Here is a 15,586-nt window from a genome sequence, read left to right as displayed (position 1 = left end):
CCAGGTAAGACACAAAGTTGCAAACTATGCTGGTCCTGGAGAAGCACCTTTTATCTTAGGCATACACAGAGGTGCAGCTCCACATGGCCCCTTCCTTTTGGCACCCAGTTTTCTGGGACTGTATTACAGGAAAAAGGAAAGTCATATGCTACAAAACAAAGCCAGGCACCTCAGGCTCTGAGATCCCATCCTCGGAGTATGAGGAGAAGGCTCTTTGAGACAGGGATCATCTTTTTGTTCAGTTTGTGCAGTGCCTAGCACAATGCGACCCTAGTCCATGACTGGGCCTCCTAGGAGCTACAGTAATACAAATAATGAAGGAGGAGGGAGGGAGGGATGGATCATTGCTACACTACTCCATGTAGCCAGTTGGGAGTCCCGTGCACTAGAATCCTGTTGCAAGAGAATGGGGAACCTTGACACACTATGTAAACCTCTCTGTATGTTACATCAGTACAAATGACATTAAATAGGACAACTTGGCCACTTTCATACAAAGCCTATTGTTTCACCTCTGGAGAAAGTACCTTTTCTGGACCCACCATTCGTTCATTGCCATCAACCCAGCGATCTGAGGCTCAAATGAGGGACATTACTGCATCAACTGTTTGGATGTCACTGTTTAACAGTCTACCCTTCTTCTCTGAAACAGGCCCCCCCTATGATGTGAGGTTCACCGAAGTGCGGGATGCAAGCCTGATGCTGCACTGGGAAGCGCCTTTGTATATAGGAGCAGGTCCAGTCATTGGATATTATACTGATATCTGTGAAGAGGGGTCAGAGGAATGGAAGCAACTAAATAAGCAGCCAATAGCCAGCACCCACATGAGGGTTTGTATAGAAGCATAGCAGGCAAGCATTACTTATTATTTAGCATTGTGTTCATTCATTACATTGGGCTTTTGCAGGTTTCTGACCTGGAGACGGGGAAATGCTACATTTTTCGAGTACGAGCATTCAATAAAGCAGGGATTGGTTCGCCTTCTATCCCTTCGGATCCTGTGGTGGTTGAAACCAAACCAGGTATGAGAGTAAGGGTGAACAAATTCTGTCTTTGCTGAGTGCCTCTCAATAAAAAGACACTAGGGTCAATTTCATAGGCTGAGGTGTGAAGGGAAAACAGAGTATTCTATGTATGATACTTCTCTGGTCCCTGTTACGACAGTATCTGAGTTCCTCTCAGTCTCCAACATGTTTCTACTCACAACACCCTTTGAGATAGGGAAATATTAGATCCGCACTTTACAAATGGGGAACTGAAGCACAGAGACGCTTAGTGATTTGCCACACTTCACACACAACTGTGGGACGGGACAGGAACTTGAATGCAAGTCTCCCAAGTCCAAGGCTGGCGTCCTGCCCAATGGACCATCTTTATGGGGTCTAAATTTGCTGTTACCATGCAAGAAAGAGGTGTCATTGTGGATAGTTCTCTGAAAACATCCACTCAGTATGCAGTGACAATCAAAAAAGCTGACAATATTAGGAACCATTAAGAAAGGGATAGATGATAAAACAGAAAATATCATAATGCCACTATATAAATCAGTGGTATGCTCATAGCTTGAATGCAGACCTGGTCACCATAATCTTCCACACACACACACAAAAAAAAATATTAGACTTAGAAAACGTGCAGAGAAGGTCAACAAAATTATTAGGGGTGTGGAGGATAGCTTCCATAGGAAGAGAGAGTAAAAATACCGAGACTGTTCATCTTAAAAAAGAGACAACTAAGGGGAGGATATGATAGAGGTCTATGAGATCATGAATGGTGTGGAGAAAGTGAATGGGGAAGTGTTATTTATCTCCTCACATAACACAAGAACTAGGGGTCACCCAAAGAAATTAATAGGTAGCAGGTTTAAAACAAAAAAAGAAAGTACTTCACACAATGTGTGGAACTCATTACCATGGGATGCTGTGAAGGTCATAAGTTTAGTTGGGTTCAAAAAAGAATGAGATAAATTCATGGAGGTATATCCATCAATGACTATTAACCAAGATGGTCAGGGACACAACGCTATGTTCTGGGTGTCCCTAAACCTCCAGCTGCCAGAAGTTGGAACTGGATGACAGGGGAATGATCACTCAAAATTGCCCTGTTCTGTTCATTCCCTCTGAAGCATCTGGCACTAGCCACTGTCAGAAGACAAGATACTGGGCTGGATTGACCATTGGTCTGACTCCGTATGACCAACTCAGTATCTTCTTATTCCACAACCTCCCTTGGAAGTCTATTCCAGTGCTTAACTATCTTTATAGTTAGAAAGCTTTTCCTAATGTTTCCAAAATTTTGTTTCTCTTATGCAGGCACAAATGAGATTGAACTTGGAGTGGACAAAGAGGGCTTCATTTACATGGCCTTTGAAACTCCTGATATGTGTGACTCTTCTGAGTTTATCTGGTCAAAGGATTATGAGGGACCACCAGATCCTAACAGAGTCAGCACTGAAGATAAAGGCAACAAGTAAGTGAGCAATGCACACTGGGAAAATGAGCTTTGGAAGGTGGGGCAGAGGGCTCTTTACAAACTAACCGCGAAAAACTTCAGGCCAAGATGTTTTCCAGAGAAGCCATTGAAAGCAAAGCTTTAAACCTCCCAAACTAAATATTCAACCTCACCAATAGAGATGGATGAAGAAGTAGGCTGGAAAATATAAGATCCTTCCTCATCCATCAAACCTCAGATAAACATTTGCACTTTTAAGCACACACATGAAAATGAACCCAAACTCCCAGTTTTATTAGGATCTCCAGACAACACTGCTGATGCTACACCAGGGATGAATTTGGCCCATTGCTTCTATTTACCAAGCAAATCTAGACCACTGTCCTGACTGCCAAATGCAGTGCCCATGATGTGTGGAGCTCAATTAGGCTTTGAGCATCAAAGAAATAAAGAATCAGAGTTGTTCTTTTGCTGAGGCTTTAAGACATTTTGGCTCTGCTACCCCACTGTTGCATTTTAATTACTACAGGCCTGCTTCTCTAGATTTACAAACATTGCTGTATTCTCCATTCAAAAGGCCCCATTTTAGACATAACCTTAATGTGTTTCTTTTTCTTCTTTAAGATCTAAGCTCATACTGAAAAATGCATCAGAAAAGGATCTGGGGATATATTCAGTGGAGGTAACTGATGTAGATGATGAGATCTCTGCCAGCCATACTTTAACCCAAGAAGGTAAAAATCCATAATTACAAAATTCTTCCAGAGTGCTGTAATTTGCTAATTTGGAATGGTTGGGCAAAAGCTCTTCCCAAATCTTTAGGAGATGAAGTAGTGCCATACAATGGCAACAGAAAGGAGATTTCCATACTGTAAATGGTCAGATGTAACTGATTACTTCTACAATATGAGAACTTGAAGGTCATGACATATTGCACCAGAAAGAAAATGTTCCCATAGCCTCAGGGTTTGTCTACACTTAAAATGCGACAGTGGCCCAGCCACTACCTATGCTGATGGGAGAACCTCTCCCGTCAGCGTAGGTAATCCACCTCCTTGAGGGACAATAGATAGGCTGACAGAAGAATTTCTCTGTCAACCTAGTGGGGACTTAGGTTGGCTTAACAATGCTGCTCAGGGGTGTGGATTTTTCACACATCTGACCAACATAGTTAAACCAACCTAATTTTCTAGTGTAGATGAGGCATCAGAGTTTTGTATTTTACCACAACATCACAGTAATTTAGGCTTTTTTAAAGCTGTTCCTTTAACTGATGCCGCCAACATTGGATACTTATATTTAGACATAATTAGGCTTTATCTTCCCAGCTTCTTCTAATCCCTTCTGATATTATTTATTTTCTACCTATTAAGGACTACTTGACCTGGATGGTGAAGGATCTGTTAACAAGATAAATTGATAATGAGTTTTGGTTTGCCTTTATTGATCTAAGTCCTGTGCTGTTCTCTGCATTTTCAGAACTGGACAATTTGCGGAAAATTAGTCATGAAATCAGAAACCCGTGTAAGTTGAACTAGTAGCAACTGGCATTTGTGACCACCATACACAGACTGCCCTGGGGACTGCACTTTGATACTGTGGGAAGACTGTTGTGTTCCAATGACCCTGGGAGCTATGCCAGCAGGAGTCTGATCTCTCGATAGGGCCATCCCAGCTGGACAAGTCAATGGGGAGGGACCAGACAAAGAGCCGTCCACTGGCCTTCCAGGCTGGGGGGTAAATGATAGGCCAACAACCTAGCCTCATAAAAAAAGCTAAGTTATGGAAACGCAACAAGGTAGTCATTTCAGCAAAAAGCATGTTAGACGGGGATGGGGAGGAACCTTGTTCATGCCCTACGTGACATCTGACAGCATGGGAAGGATTTAGTTTCAGATACAATGCACAGTATGGGTGAAATCCTGGCCTCACTGAGATCAATATCTAAACTCCCTTTGATACCAATTGGATCAGGATTTTATCCTAAATCCTCAACCCACCATATTCCCTCTCATTCCAGTAATTCAGCTGATCTCCGGCTGGAACATCGATGTCCTTGAGAAAGGAGAAGTGCGGCTGTGGCTGGAGGTGGAAGAGCTGTCACCAGATGCAGAGCTGCATTTAATCTTCAATGGGAAAGAGCTTTCAAGTACCCCGGTATGTGTGGTGCTTCTAGACTTCCAAGGTGTGTGTGATTTCCTCTGACCTGTCTTCACAATGGGATAGACTGGCTCTATGAAACCTGGACTCAGATGAGATAATTGATTCAGAAACCTTTGTTTCCCATCACATATTTTTACACTTCTTCTTTTTGAAATCTCTGGGCTTGATTCCCCAGTGTGCCCCAGCAGAGCTCTGGTGGTCTGACTGGGAGCCAGTCACTGCTCCCAGATTCTCAGCAGTCGAGTCCCAACATTAGTTAAAGTTGCTTATGTAATGTCCCAAAGGCATCTTATTCCAGCAGAGAATTGAGCATGACAGAACCTCTCTCCACCTTGTGCCCTTTCCATTCCCGTCCCTGACACACACCCAGTGGTGCTGGAACTACAGGTGCTGAGGGTGCTGTTGTACCCCTGCTATAAAAATAGTTCCAGCATCCCTGCACACACCCTTCCTCCCCTTATGCTGAGAAGAGGGTTGGGAGCTGCAATGCAGAATATAACATTTGGGCAACAGAACCCCCTCTACCAGCTTTGCACCTGCAGACTTTGCCCCTAGAGAAAACCCCTGTCCAGGGAGAATCTCCAACCATTTTAAGTTCACTTTACACAATAAGTGAGTTTAGAGCACCAAAGAATTCAGTGCCCAAGACGTAATTTAGCCGTGGTGTGAGCAGATGCTAAGAAATACTGTCTTTGCCAGTTAGATGGGGATTTTTTAATGCTGCCCCTTCTGTCATACCCAGCAAGCCTGGCTGGTTTCCACACCCCTCTTTGAGTTGGATATGCATAAATCTTCTGGCTTTTGAGAGCAGATGCATGCAACCCACTTCCAAATTGGATACATTGAAAATAACATTGCATCATATGTTGCAAAGTACTCCTACATAGTTGTACATTTAAAAGAACATATTAACACCTTTTTGGCCCTTCCATCCCAGAACCTAATGTTATATAGTTTTAAAAGTATTTACACTGGGGGGCTGGACGGTTCAGAATTGAGCAAAGGATAATGGAACTATTCACTTGTGGTTCAAATACAGTCTAACAATGTCAAAGTAACAAGGTCATCGATGTTTTATGATAGGCACAACCTAAAGCCTTTCATAGCTTTTGTTGCAATGTGTTTTCCAGAGACAGAAAGCATCTATCAAAATTCTTTGAGGCTTTCCCTACCACAAAAACCAAACAGTTGAGAAAATATAGTTAATGTGGTAATACACAATTAAACAGTGCATGTCAAGCTCTTTGTAATGGTAATATTTGCTTGCAGCAAATAGGTTGGCAATGAGTAATAATGACAGCTAACATTTTAAAATATCTGATGGATTTAAGGGTGTGTGTGTATATAAATGTTCATGGTATATTAGTGAGTGCACAGTGTCATGGGGTGGGGGCTATTACTCTCACTATCACCTAGAGGTATGACTACATGCAGCACATGGTTGCTGCTTTCCAGAACACTATTTCATTACAAAAAATCCATGTGATCACACAGAATCCTAGCAAGTTGGAAGGTTTAATATGCAGCAAGGGAGAATCTGTTGTAACGTGTTACAGTGAAAACCTCTTAGGCTATGTTCTCCATAGAAACACTCTACCACAAGCAGGTTCCCCTGCACAGAGGTGCAAACCCAGTACACAAATGCAGATGGACTTTTTAATAGAAAACAAAATTCATTTGAGAGTCAAATCCTGGACCATGATTACAGCAGAGTAAGGGATGGGCACGGGGAAGGAAAGGATTTGTTGGCCCCATTGTAGCCATGGGTGGATCTACATTGCAAAAAAAGCTACATTCTTAACTTGGGTTAAAATAGCAATGAAGACCTGGAAACTCAACATCTAACTCAAGTTCTAACCCAGGCTCCCTTACAGGGCTTAACTTGAGCTGCTAACCTGAGTTAAGAACCAAGTTGCCATGTCTTCGCTGCTATTTTTACCCAAGTTAGCTAACCTGAGTTAAGAATACACCTTTTATAAGCAGTGTAGACATACCATATGTAGCAATGTAGCAAGGGGAAATATACCTGGCTGGCTGCACAGGTGTAGAATGAAGCTAGGATCTATAGCTCCAGCCAGGCTCTATGTTGCAGAAGGCATGATGCTGGGATTTGGCACTGGAATAATTTCCCTATGAAAAGCAGACCAATTTACCACAAATACTTTGTTTTACATAGACACATCAGATAAACTTTGACAGAACAAACGGCCTCATCGAACTGATAATCCAGAACTTCTGTGATGATGACAAAGGAACGTACACAGCCCAGCTGCAAGATGGAAAAGCTAAAAACCAGTTTACTCTGGCTCTCGTTGATGACAGTAAGTAGAGTTTCAGGATGTAATCCAAAACCCGCTGAATTCAGTGGGAATTTTTCTACTGACTTCAGTAGGTTTTAGATCAGACTCTTAGAGAGAGTGCCAGCTAATGGCCACAAATGGTTTCCTGCAGTTATATTGTGGGTAGTGATTGAAGGTATCAAGTATTTATTTTAATGCATTTATACAATGGCCAGGAATGATTTTACATCTGGAGTCCTGGGTAATAATCTTTGGCCCTGCTACAGCATCACAGCTGTGGATCAGTGTAAATATATTTTCTTCATTTGCTGTATACACATAATTTCCTCATAGCAAACTATTTATTAACACACGGAGGTTGATGGTATGTACTATGACTTTTAGTTGTATCTTATCATAATGTTGGCCTGAAAATTCAAGGAAGTTAACAACTCTGAATATGTGCAATACAGAAACTTCACTGAATAGTGAAAGTCCGTATGGCAAAGAGAACAGAACTCTGTCAGGTGAACGGATAGGCCCACATATGCTAGAGTACAGAAACATTTTTGGCTCTTTATGAACAGAGAGTTGGTGCTTTCCAGTTTAAATTCTTCCAAAATAATGCTGTAGCCTTTATTTGTCAGTTCTCATTTTTAAGCAGTTTGGAAACTGTTTTTAATCTAATTGAACTGAGTCTATTGATACTTGAATCTGTGAGTATTTCTAATACTTCTCCCTTGAAAAGTTGCAAGTTCAAGGACTCCTGTATTCTTTGCATACCCAAAACTCCTATTTAAATCAATGGAAGCTTCCAGTGCCTAATGATCAATCCTTAAAAGCAACTTCACTGTATTTTCTTGAAAATAAATATTACATTCTGAGCTTCTAGCAGCATGAAAAATTAAAAGAGCTGACCTTGTCAAAGATTTTATACTGAAGAACAGAGTTTAACCGAGGCAGGAGAAATGGCTCTTAGAGATATCATATACTGTCTGTGTTTTAGAATAATATCCTTCTAGGTTAGGGATCTATGTTACATGGAGAGGAGTTTCACATAGTAGTTTCACTGCCCTTTTGTTGACCCTGATGTGTCATTGTTTGTTCTCTCAGATTTTGATAAAGTTGAGGCGGAGGCTGCTGCTAAGCGGAGAGCATGGAGGAAAAAACAAGGTAAGATAGCCTCAAGGTCACTGACTTTGCTAGGGCTGGTGAAAAGTTGGTGATAGCTGAAACAAGCATATTCTACTGAGTGCTTAAACCATAAGTGAAAAGTAAATTGCTCTCTTCAGTATATTCTTATTTAAACTGCTTGCTGGACTAAGATAGAGTATTGTATTTTAGACTACCGTTTTCTGGCTATTAAAAATCAAATCAAAACAAAGTTTGATTTGTTTTAATAGTTCAAGGCATGTGAACAGCTGTCTCTGATATAAGGCCCCTGAACCAATACCCGGACTCCTGAACATGCCTGAATTTCAGAAAATGTCCAATCCAGATGGGGCTCAGGTCCATCTCTATCTCCGGGTGGAAAGCAGAGAATATGGAAATCTTCATTGTCAAAAGGAGAAGTACATTCCCCTGTCTCTCTCTCCCCTACCTTGTGCCTGATGTATGAATACTGATCATAAAAAAGCTGTTTTCAGGAAAAAGAGTAGATGATTCATAGATTCCTAGGCCAGGGAGACGGTTGTGGCCATTTAGTTTGACCTCCTGCATAACACAGGCCAGAGAACTTCCCCAAAATGATTACTAGAGCAGATCTTTTAGGCGTGGTCTACACTTACCCTGGCGATTAGGCGGCAGTCGACAGGAGTTACGTAGACTACGCAGAGAACTTGCGTAACTCGCGTTGCTTCTCTTCTGCGCGCCATCTTCGCTGCACTACGCCACTTGAGCAGGTGGATTAACAGCGTCGACTTCTGGATCAACTGACTGGGTCTTCACTGACTGCTCAGTCGATCCAGATAAGTCGATCTGACGGCGGCGACTTTGCCACCATCAATGTAGACATAGCCTTAAGAAAACATCTGATCTTGATTTAATAATTTGTCAATGATGGAGAATCCACCACAACCCTTGGTAAACTGTTCCAATAGTTAATTGCTTTGACCATTAAAAATGTACACCTTATTTCCAGTCTGAATTTGTCTAGCTTCAACTTCCAGATATTGGATCACGTTATACCTTTCTCTGCTAGATTGAAGAGTCCATTATCAGATATTTGTTCCCCATATAGATACTTACAGACTGTATCAAATCACCCCTTAACCTTCTCTTTGTTAAAATAAATAGATTGAGCTCCTTCAGTTTATCACTGGAGGGCAGGTTTTCTAATCCTTTAGTCAGTCTCATAGCTCTTCTCTGAACCCTTTCCAATTTATCAATAGTCTTCTTGAATTGTGGGCACCAGAACAAGATTAAAAGTGGAAAGATCAATTTGTCTTTTAGTTGGGCTCTAAGATAGTTCATATCAGCCTGGAAAATATACAAATTTAACTACTCCATTGCCCTCCTCTTGCAGAATAGCCATAATCTCCCAACATTAACCTGGCACACAACCCAATCACTCTAAATCAAAGGTGTAACTAGACAGGTAATCTACCAGCATTTTAAGAAAAGGCCTGTTAATCTCCATAAGAACTGTTGCCCTCAGGAACTTTTTTAATTATACATCTAACATTATGGTGCCTACTGCATATAAAATAAAAATTCCATGTCATTGGAACAAGTAAATTAATACAAGGAGCGCAGTGCTGCGATTTACCACTAGATGGAGGTATTTCAAGATCTAATATTAAAAGCAGACCGGCAGAAAGGAAAAGCAAGACTTTTTGGTTTTTTGTTTTGTATTTTTACTTGTAGGTCCTCATTTTATAGAGAATTTGCAGTGGAAGGTTACTGAGGACTGTGAAGTTCTGCTGACCTGCAAGGTTTGTATTACCATACAATTGTTATCATGTATAGCAGCATCCCTTTATTGTTAATATAAATGTGCATTTTAAGGGGATTGCATAAATAACACCATTTCTAACCAATTGATATTTGCCTACTGATGAAAGGCAAGATCCTGGAAGTAAATCCTAACAGCTCTGGAAAACAAGGGGGAAAGCAATCCCCTGAGACTACTGAAGTCTCATAATTAGAAAGACATTGCATTCAGATAGATCAGTATTCTGATTGCTAAACCTTTACTTCAAACAGGCAACAAACATGAAAAAGGACAGCAACTTTAAATGGTTCTTGGATAAAAAAGCACATTTGAATGGTCTGTATGATCCGCAGACTGGGGCTGGAACTCTTCAGATTAAAAAGGTGAAAAACATAATGCAACTTGGGGGCATTAGTGATATCACATCAGTGTGCAATAAATGTGGGTAGATATTATTGTTAGCATTTACTGTTTGTTTCTGGCAGCACCTATGGTGTGCTAGGAACTCTTCAAATAAAGAAGAAAGCATGAAACAAAAAACAAGGGCTGGAAAATAAAGCCAGAGAAATTTAAATTAGAAATACGATGCATATTTTTAACAGTGAGGTTGTTTAACCATTGGAACAAATTGCTAAGAAAAGTGGTGGATTCTCCTTCTCTTGAAGCCTTCAGATCAAAAATGGCTGCCTTTCTGTAAGAGGCTTTGGTCAAACACAAGTTATTGGGCTCAATACAGGAGTAACTGGATGAAATTATATGGCCTGTGATCTGCAGGAGCTCACTCTAGCTGATCGTAGTCTCATAGGACTGGAAGGGACCTCAAGAGGTCATCTAGGCTATGTCTACACTGACAGCGGCAAAGTCGCCGCCGTCAGATCGACTGAGCAGTCAGTGAAGACCCGCTCAGTCGATCCTGAAGTCGACGCTATTAATCCACCCCCGCAAGTGGCGTAGTGCTGTGGTTCCCGTTGGCGCAGTGCAGTGAAGATGGCACTCAGAAAAGAAGCACAGCAGTTGACGGGAGTACGCAAGTTTCTGCATAGTTTGAGTAACTCCCGTCAACTGCTGCTGAATCGTCGGAGTAAGTGTAGACCAAGCTTTAGTCCAGTCCACTGCACTTATGGCAGGACTAAGTCTTATCTATGATGTAATGGTCCCTTTTGCCCTTAAAAAATCAATGAATCCTTGACCCACAGAGCACCAACAGGTGAATGAAGGCGGCTTTGTGGTAGAGTTAATGAACTAGACTTTTGTCTCTGCAGAGTTTAAATCCTGCTTGGTCTAGTTTTTTCAACTTAATTTCAAATAAACACTTTCCGTATCAAAAACCAGTAGATAAATCAGTGAGAGTGGCAATCTCTGCTTAGATGAGGCCCAGGACGATAACAGCAGTGATGCTGCAGGTTGGGATTGATGTGTATCTGTAGAGCTGTGTAGGGGAAGCTTGCAAGGGGCTGCTTTCATTCTAGCTCACTCTAGCCAATACTGTTGTTAACTCACCAAATTCACCCAAATGATGGGGGGGAAATTCACAAGTACATTACAAACTAACCTCTGAACACCCCCCTCCCCCAAAACCATCCTTTAGTGATCTGGGAAATTTCCACTTTAAAATATTTTGCCAGCTTACCAAAGAGGATAAAGGAATATACAAAGCGGTTGTTTCTGATGACCGAGGAGAAGACACTACTGAACTTGATCTCACTAAGGAAGGTAGGATGATTTCATACTATTAGACAGTATGTTACACTTTATATATATGTGACCAGGCTTTCAATGCAGCTTTACAATGATCTTTTCTGCCTATTTTGGTGTTTTCTATAGTATTCATTATTGTAATATATAAACACTTCCCAAGGTAATAAGGTATACATTATGAGCTCTCTAGTGGACTTCAAGAGTTTTCTACTCTTTTCTCTTCTATGGTAGAGCAGGCTATGCTATACCATATATTTCTATGTTGTAAATTTCAAGAATAAGAAGTATTTAAAGTGGGATTAGGACCAGAAAATATACTGGTACAAACAGCCCCTTCTTACTCACAATGTTCCTGATCCAAAGCCCACTGAAGTCAGTGGATTAGATCCTATGGCTACTCCCTGCATGTGCCTCCATCATATCTCATTTAATGACTGACATATGCGAGTTTTTACTCCTGCTATCTCTGCAGATCCTCCAATAGAAGAGCAAGCTGGGTACTGGTTTCCATTGTGCAGTCTCAACAAAACTACTAGATGCAAAAAGGACACTTATTTTCAACCCCTGCTTTAATTTTCAGTGCTGTGAATTCTTCTGGAAGTCAGAGAGAATAACATTTTAAAAATCCTTCTAATGTCATTCCACACAGTCATTTTTTTCAAACCATGACCATGCTATAAAACATCTCAAGCAGCAGGGGACTGAAAGGGTGAAACTCAAAGGTGTTTCAAGCATTTAAACGTCTGACTATACTAAGCATCTGACTATAGTAAGCATCTGACTATAGTAAGATATGTTTAACATGTAGAAATAGATCAGTCAATGACAAAAACTTTATATCCAGTGACATTTACGAACAGGAAAACACAACAAAATAACTCCCATATACAGTAGGTACTAAAGATGTGATAAGGCTATTGGTGAATCAGATGCAAATTGCTAGTGAATGTATTTATGGCTGATTGAAGCTTCTTCCTGTGTTTGTAGGGTTTGAAGACATTCTCCAAGAGCTCTGCAGGATTAGTGGTAAGTTCGTTTCTCATCAGTTTCATATGGTAAAAATAATACATGGCAGAGATATGTAACTATTATCTCTACTGTACAGATGGGGGAGCTGAGGCAGAGAAAGGCAAAGTGGTGGGACAAAGAGCTTATTCAGATCAAGAGGCCACTCCTTTCTCTCTAAAGTAAAACTCCTCTGTTTTGTAGAGATAGCCAATGTGGAAATAAAATGAATGGGGAACAGGAGGCATTTACACTCTGCTGTGGGTTTAGGGGGACTTGGGGAGTTGAAGTGAGGGAAGGCAGTCAGGAAACAGTTGGAAATGAGAGGAAAGGGAAGAGAAGTGGGCAGAAGGCGGGACTGCTGCAGTGGGTCAGAGAGAAGAGATGGGATAGGAGTTAATTATATTCTACTCCAGTCTTTCACTTTAGAAACCTAATCCTCCCTGAAGGGAACGTAATCTCTTTAATTCTTGCTATGAGCTGTTATTTCTGCCCAGACACATGCAGTTGTCAGTCACATTCCAACATTAAAGTGAGCTGAGACCCAAGTCTTTCTGGTCTTGTCTATAGTAGGGAACGTGCCCATTGCTGACAATGGGTGCAGCTGACCGAATGCTGAACACACTTTAACTGCACGTGTAGACCAGAGCAAACCCCGTTCAGAAACATAAGTTAAATCCTTCACAGAGTAGGCCTAGATGACGTGGTGATAAAAAACGTTACTCTACCCCCATCATTGGTGGTTGCAGCTATTCTAAAACCATGGAAGGTGAATTTGAGAAGAGGCCTTAACGTGTCTATGGGACCTGTACTTTGAATCCAGGCCTCCAGAGGAAGTATGCACATTTCTGCTGGGTGAAAGATACAGGGCCTTCATGTTCTGCCTAGAACGCCATGTTGCTTTCAGCTGCCCATATTCCCCAAATAGGGTGAAACATTAGAGCCTTTTAAAAAAAAATAGCCAGTATATAGATTGGCTGGTCATCCAGTGAAATTCCAGTCTTTGAATTCTCTTCTTAGCCCTTTCTGCTAAACCTCTGAAAATCCAACCGACTGCAGAAGGCATCCGAATCTACAGTGAGGTGAAATACTACACAGATTACATGAAAACAACCTGGTATCACAAGTATGTCTTTCCAATATGGTAGCAAGGTTCATAACATACAGACAGTCTGTATTATCTGCCATGGAAATTAAAGCACATTCTCAGAGATCCTCAAAAGATTTAGGCTCCTAACATCAAATGAAATCCAATGGGAGTTAGGGGCCTAATTACCTTTGAGGATCGTGGCCATTGTGCCTGACTTTGCACTCCTTGAAGACAATTAGAGATTTGTATGAATAAGGATTGCAGGATTGGGGGGACAAGTGGGTTTTAAATTCAATTGTGTCTTTACATTGAATCACGTGTGGGAACTCTTCAGTTAGCCGTCATGTTCTATTTATTTTTTGCTGCACAAGTGCTCATGGATGACAATTTGATTGATGTGATGATACTATCAAATGATAGTTGAGTTACAGATATGGGAGGAAGTATTTTTTTAAGTACTCTGTCTGTACTGCTTTATATTTATCTGAATGACCACCTCACCCCACCCTGAATGCCACTCCTGCTTAGCATTTATATACCCCTTTATCTGAGCATATCAAAGTTCTTTCCCAACATTAGTTAATCTGGCCTCTCAACACTCCTGCAAAGTAGATAAACACCGTGTTATTAGACCCATTTTACAAACAGGAAAAATGTAGAGGTGAAGGGCCAAATTTTCAAAGGTATTTAGGTTTAGACACCCAGGTGCTTTTGAAAATCCCACTAGGTGCCTTTCTGCATCTTTAGGAGCTTAAATACCTTTTAAAATTTGGGCCTAAATGACTTGTCCACAGTGAGTCTATGACTATCAGAAATAGAACCCAAGAGTCCTAGCTCCCAGTCTCTTATTCTAACCAATAGATCCTAAAAGTCAGTTAATCTCCAAATTGTGCAATTTTACTTGAATATTGTTAAAATTATATAATTTGTTTACTTAGGGAGAAGCGACTAGAAAGTGGAGAGAAGTTGAAAGCCGGGAGTACGATGGACCAGATCTGGCTCCACATACTGAACCCCACGGATTCAGATAAGGGAAAATATACCCTGGAAATATTTGATGGGAAAGACTCCCACAAACTATCAACTGACTTGTCTGGGAAAGGTAAGCTGGAGCGGAACATTTCTGTCTTAGGGAAAAGTTAAACACCTGTTACTTTCAGAGATTTCCCCCTAACATGGGCCTTCATACTCCTCTCCTTTATGCTGAGATGAGGAGCACAGAAGAAGGGGAGCTCTGTGATGAAGTGCCATGGGGATGGGGTGCTGTGAACTAGGAGCGGGAGCAGAGGAAAGTGCACAGAGAAGGGTGGTGTGCAGCATGGGTGAAGTAGCTAATGCCAGGAAGACTTCAGACCCTAAGGGAGCGTTGCTACCATGGGAGAGGTAGCTCCCAGAGAGCATGATAGGGTGGCAAGTTGTCCAGAGAGATGGCCCAAACTTGATTTGCTTCCCCCACACAGCAATGAAGTTTGCAGACAGCATCCCTGCCCCTCTCTTGGAGTAGAGAATTTGGCTCTCACTCTGCAACTGGGCCTCTCAGAGGTGTTCAGGTTATTTTTTCCTTCCCTGGGGCTTCTCTGTGGGAAGGGAACATCAGGGCCTTGATCTTTTAGCAACATATAAATAGATCACATATTTCCTTGAGGCAGCTATAAATACTGTTCTATGTGTGTCTCTACATATCCCTATTATAACACATGTTGTGTTAAATCTGCTAAATAACAAATAGCAAACTGCACCTTCTTAAAATCTCTTTTATTCCCTTCAGCTTTTGAAGAAGCAATGGCTGAACATCTAAGGCTAAAGTGAGTTTCTTCTCAAATCTTTTAAGTTTAAAGATGAACTAATCCACCTTGTTTATTTTTGTTAATAAATGGGGCTCTGCATCTTGGATTAACCTCCACATTGCACCCCCATCCCTCCCCACGATGATCTGTTCAGTCATGGCAGATTTTTCTTTACAAAGA

At 41.3% G+C, this 15,586-nt stretch overlaps 1 protein-coding gene across 1 annotated transcript in view; it reads left to right on the top strand.

The window, feature by feature from the left end:
* Positions 1–15,586, top strand: part of MYOM3 (myomesin 3) — a 48,692-nt gene that overhangs the window by 25,967 nt on the left and 7,139 nt on the right. Inside the window, exons 19-33 of the mRNA XM_067533957.1 lie at positions 653–831; positions 909–1,023; positions 2,314–2,470; positions 3,077–3,186; positions 3,932–3,976; positions 4,473–4,609; positions 6,792–6,936; positions 8,008–8,067; positions 9,760–9,827; positions 10,099–10,209; positions 11,452–11,539; positions 12,512–12,550; positions 13,550–13,655; positions 14,558–14,721; positions 15,388–15,424. Of these exons, the coding sequence (XP_067390058.1) occupies positions 653–831; positions 909–1,023; positions 2,314–2,470; positions 3,077–3,186; positions 3,932–3,976; positions 4,473–4,609; positions 6,792–6,936; positions 8,008–8,067; positions 9,760–9,827; positions 10,099–10,209; positions 11,452–11,539; positions 12,512–12,550; positions 13,550–13,655; positions 14,558–14,721; positions 15,388–15,424 (1,561 nt within the window). The remainder of the gene's footprint in view (positions 1–652; positions 832–908; positions 1,024–2,313; positions 2,471–3,076; positions 3,187–3,931; positions 3,977–4,472; positions 4,610–6,791; positions 6,937–8,007; positions 8,068–9,759; positions 9,828–10,098; positions 10,210–11,451; positions 11,540–12,511; positions 12,551–13,549; positions 13,656–14,557; positions 14,722–15,387; positions 15,425–15,586) is intronic.

This window comes from Emydura macquarii, unplaced genomic scaffold (genome assembly GCF_026122565.2).
Source record: "Emydura macquarii macquarii isolate MOO-44397 ecotype Brisbane River unplaced genomic scaffold, CSIRO-AGI_Emac_v2 contig_3348, whole genome shotgun sequence".
NCBI classification, from domain to species: domain Eukaryota; kingdom Metazoa; phylum Chordata; order Testudines; family Chelidae; genus Emydura; species Emydura macquarii.
This window is presented reverse-complemented; position numbering and strand designations above follow the sequence as displayed.